The 4,864-nt window shown below is 53.2% G+C and overlaps 1 protein-coding gene across 6 annotated transcripts in view; it reads left to right on the forward strand.

Moving 5' to 3' along the window:
- Positions 1 to 4,612: 4,612 nt before the first annotated feature.
- The window catches only part of TCOF1 (Treacher Collins-Franceschetti syndrome 1), a 21,810-nt gene continuing 21,558 nt past the window's right edge, over positions 4,613 to 4,864 (forward strand). For all 6 annotated transcript variants that reach the window (XR_775118.1, XM_010578934.1, XM_010578935.1 and 3 more), the window contains exon 1: positions 4,613 to 4,798. Coding sequence is in view for 5 of the 6 variants with exons in the window: in XM_010578934.1 (XP_010577236.1) it covers positions 4,688 to 4,798 (111 nt within the window). In the remaining variant the exon portion in view is untranslated. The remainder of the gene's footprint in view (positions 4,799 to 4,864) is intronic.

Here is a 4,864-nt window from a genome sequence, read left to right on the forward strand (position 1 = left end):
TGAATCTGACTGTGGACAACTTTGCCTCCAGCGCTGCCCGGAGCCTGGCTGCAGCCCAGGATGCGATCCCCAGGCATGTGGTGAGAGATGCTGATATCGGCGGTGACTCAAAGCCCCGCAGAGCAGCACCTGGCAACCCTCCCTCCGCACACCCCGAGCTGCCAAACCAGGGGCACCAGTGAATAAATCCCCCCCAAGCTAACCACTATGATGGCTTTATTCTTCCTTGGTCATTTCCTCTTCTTCTCCATCCCTCCTCAGATTTTCCTTTGCTTCCTTCCTCCCTTCCTTGCTTCACCTTCCCTTGGAAATGAGAACCCCTTCCTCTGTCCCTATGTCTCCCTTCACCGCTCCCCCTCTCCTCTCTCTGCCTGTGCTCCCACCTCCTCTCCTGACTGTCCCTTAACACCTTTCATCTCCATCTGTCTCTTGCACTCCCCCTGCCCTGACCTCTCCCCACCTCCTCCAATACTCTATGCTCTCCTCCCCTCAGCCCCAGTGGCACCCCTGAGTGCTTTCCAGGAGGGAGAGAGCTCAAAGCCCGCTTGGTGGGGCACTCAGAGCAGGGAAATTCAGATCAGCTTCTGAACTGGGCCATGAAGATTATCCTCCTAAACGTGGATTGCACTTTCAGCCAATGGTCTGACTCGTGAGACACATCAGAGTTACCTGCTGGGGGTAACAAGGGTCCTGTCCCTGGCCACCCATCCCACCCCTTGGCTGGGGGATCCTGCTCTAGAGCCGAGGCAGAAGGAGCAACGTGCCGTGCCTGCAGCTCACGCTCTGGCTGGTATCAGCAGCCATGAAATGGGTCAGGCGAGGAGCTGCACCAGCTGAGAAACAGGCAGAACACCTTTTCTGTTGTCTCTGCTCCACCACCATGGTGTAAAGACCAGCAGCCAGAGGCAGAAACTTCCTCGGGCAAACAGCTTGGGATTCCCCAGCATCTAGACCCCATAGGTGCTACGTACTACCCTGGCACCCCTACGGATCACAGAGTCCCTTCATTCTGCAACCCCAAACAGGCATAAGCAACCCAAACAAAAAGGTCAGACCACGATAGAAGATGTGTCCCCCACTGCTACAACACACTATATGCCAAAAACTTATGGGTGGACAAATACATTAAACTGAAGCTTGCAGAGCAGCAAAGTGTCCCTGCAAGCCCAAGGGTCCAGCAGATGTGCACAGAGGCTGTCAGCTCCCATGGGGCACAACGGAGGAAGGACAGCACTCTCCAGCCTGCAAGCACGCTCCCTGAACCGGGTTTTGGCCCGGACACAAGCAGTCATTCAGAACGGAATAGGTGTGGACAAGTTTGACCCCAAGCAATAACCAAAGAGCATGTGAAAGTGGCAGCGAGCAAAGCTCTTGGCTTGTACGGCTGAGGGCAGGGACGGGGCTGTGCGGTTATTAGCAGACTGAGCTGAGCTGGCTACTCAATTACAGCTGTTTTATCCCCCGTCTGGATTTGAAACAGCTTCCTCCAATCTCTTTGTGACTCAGTGTCTTGGCATGGAGAATGCATACCCGAGAGGTTAGCTTTTGAAATCCACCGGGGACATTTCACCTTCCTAAAATAAAGAGTGGGTAAAATATTTTCAACCTCCCTCCAAAAAATGCACACACACAAAAAATCGCTCCTTAATAAGTGTACGTTGTTGGGTCTCAGCTGGCTTTGGGCTGGGGTAGATTTTCCTATTTATAATCATGCAGCTGTTTGCTGACTGAATAGCTCTATTTATTATTTGTCATGTTTACTAACCGCCTCAAATACCGTCTCTACCTGTAATTGTGGTGCAGCTTACATATTATTTTTTTTCAGATTTCTTCATTCAAGTGGGTTGTGTTACTCCCAGGCCCCATGCCGCGGTTTGCTAAGGGTATTCGTGGTTTGAGGGTATGAAGCTTTGGACTCAAGTGACCTTGAACTGTAGCAGACCTGCAAAGAGACACTTGGGGGAAAAAAATGGGGTCAATTTTTCAAGCCATTTGTCCGTGGGCACTCAGGACTTTAACATACTCTATTTGCCTTTCTTGAGACCAGTCTCTCCTGAATGTGTTTCTTCCCATCTATGCTCATCTATCTTCTTCCCTTTTGAAATTGGTCAAAGCCAAACTCTTTATGCTTTCTAGAGTATGCAAGTCCTGAGTCTTGAGAAAGGAGAAGAGGCCTTAAAATACAACACAGCAGGAGCTTGCTGGACTCTTGGTACCCCGACACTAGGCGAAACTAATGTACCCGGTTTCCCCAGACAGCCTGCAAAGCACGGAGAGAACGGAGAGCTCTGGAAAAGCTGGCCATACACCTCCAACCCAGACCCAGCCCTGCCACCATGCCCTGCAGCACTTTGCTCCCCTCTCCTGCCTGTAATGTGAGCTACTGGGTCTGCCTGTATTGTCCCACCCCTAAGAGTCATCAGGACCTACTCGCCCTCCTTTGTCTCTCTGCTGGCATCTTGATGATTTGCTAATCTGGTCACCTACCATCCTCCCAGCCCTCCTCCTGCCAGTGCTAAACGTCCCACCCTCCAGTCAGACCAATCTAAACAGTGCTATTGCAATTCCCTGCAGCACACAGGGCTCCCTTAATGGTGCGACATTTGTTTGGAGAGCTTCTTTGCCCAGGAGGGACCCTCTGCTTCTTTCTGCCCGAGGCCTGGGCAGCACCTCCTGTAATCACCAGGCTCCCGGTGGGAGCAGGCAGAGAGAGGGGTGGAGGAGGGTGGGTTTGGTGTTAAGACTTGGGTTTTTTTGATAAACAAAGCAAACTGAGCCGTTCCTGGTGGTATAAAACCATTCCAAATCATGTCAAAGTAGGTTCAAATCTGTTTATCAGTATACCTGCAGCAGGCAGTGCCCTTTGTGGACCACAGGGGCTGAATATCCACCCAACCTCATTTTCTGTGCCCCGTGAAATCAGCTTCTCCAGGCTCTGCCCCAAGCTGCCTCTGTCCACTCAGCCCTGGTCCACAGCCTCCCCAGGAGACACCCGTCACTGCTCTCTGCTCCGGGACGCTTTTACTTGGTTCTTCCTCTCCAGTTAGGAGAACTAGGTCTCCCAACCAGGCCACTGGCTGATCAGACCTCGCACCTCGGGTCGTCTTGTTGCCTCAAGCCTTCAAAAGACTGATTAACAAATAAGAAGGCGGTAACAGCTTAAAGAAAGAAACTGAAACATGAGACGTGTGGTATGCTTGCTATTCAAGGACTGTTTAGATTGTGTGTACTCAAGCTAAAGCTTATCTAGTTTAAGATTCTGCTTACAACAGAAGATGCTTAAAGAGTGTCTGGATAACAGTCAAGGCACCAGATAACGGACATTTCAGAGCCACAGACTTGACATATATCCTCCTCCAGCATCGAGAAAGGAGGGGTTGGCAAGAGAAACAAAGACCCTGCTGTCCTCAGATGACGCATGACCATAAAAGGACAAAAAGAGTAGGTGTATTCTTCCCCAAAGCACCACCGAAGACCCCACCGAAGACCACCAGAGACCCCCGGAGCAGCCGTAGAAGACTCTGGGATGATTGCTCAAGAGAACAACATGTCATGCTTGCTCAAAATAATGAATATGCAATAGTTAGGCAGAACGTATGTATTAGATAGGCGTGGTGTTTTAACTATAGTGTATAAGTATGGCCTGAAAACCTCAGTAGGTATGCTGGGTTTGTGGAAATCTTCCACCTTGCACCCTGCACAGAATAAAGCCATGTCTCCTCTCTAAACATACTTTGTGTGTTTCGGGAGTTACCTTCTGATCAGGTAACAGTCTCAGAGCAGCAGCAGTTGCGCTGGGACACCGTCCCGGGCCAGCCACCCCGTCGCGGTGTGTGCCGCAGCCACGTTTACGCCGAGCATCAATGACTGTTTGTGCAGGGGGAGGTCAGTCCCAGAAAGGACTAGCCAGGTCTGCGTTTCATTTACGGGAGCTGTAAAACTGCCACCTGGCCAGTGGCTTTACAGCTTTGGATGATGCTGGTGTCAAAGACGTTTGGTGCAAGAGCCAGCTGGAACCCAGCCAGTTTTATATTTAATCTTGCCTATAAATACAAATAAAGGGTCTGTATTTTGAGTGAGTGACGGGCGCACCATGGACATTATTAAGCCTTCCAAAAATAAACCTCTGCCAAAGTGAAGGCAGCCAGATTTTTTCCTGGAAAGTATCAGCACGGGGCGGGGGGGTGGGGGGTGGTAACAGGGCAGCCCCTCTGCCGCAGGCCCCCTCTCCAACAGCTGCTCTGTGTCAGGAGCTCCTTCTTCCCTCTTGCCTTTTGCTTGGTTTAGCCCCCAAAATGCCTCAGCAGCTCCTCAAAGCAGCTTAACGTCCACTCAACGCTAAATCAGCCCTGAGGATTCAGCTCCGGAGTGCTGTAGGAGCGAGGCCTCCACCTTCACAGCCGGAAAACTGAGGGGATGTCGCTGCAACAACCACCGCCCTGCCCACCCCCCGTCCGTTAGCGGCCAGTCCTCCCCGCTGCCTCCCCCTTCGCCCCCATCTCCCACCGGGGAAGGTGTAACGGGTCCCAGGCCCATGCTGGACCCCGCCATAAGGGAACCACCGCCACCATCACACACACCCCCTTTCCCGTACTACATTTCCCAGAAGGCCGCGCGGCGGAAGCGGATGTGACGTTGCGGCCGCGCTGCACGCGGCGCCTGTAGGCTGCGCCGAGCGGGCCGCGCCATGGCGGCGGACGGCCGCGGGGGGCGGGAGCTGCTCGCCCTCATCCACCAGCACTTGCTCCGCGGCGGCTACGCACGGGCGGCCCGTGAGCTCCAGGCGCAGACCGGGCAGGTAACGGGCAGCGAGGCCCCGGCAGGGGAGTGGGGTGGGGTGGGGAAGGGGAGGCAGCGAGGCCTG

The sequence above is a fragment of the Haliaeetus leucocephalus genome, unplaced genomic scaffold, assembly GCF_000737465.1.
Source record: "Haliaeetus leucocephalus isolate CR32 unplaced genomic scaffold, Haliaeetus_leucocephalus-4.0 Scaffold656, whole genome shotgun sequence".
In the NCBI taxonomy this organism is placed as follows: domain Eukaryota; kingdom Metazoa; phylum Chordata; class Aves; order Accipitriformes; family Accipitridae; genus Haliaeetus; species Haliaeetus leucocephalus.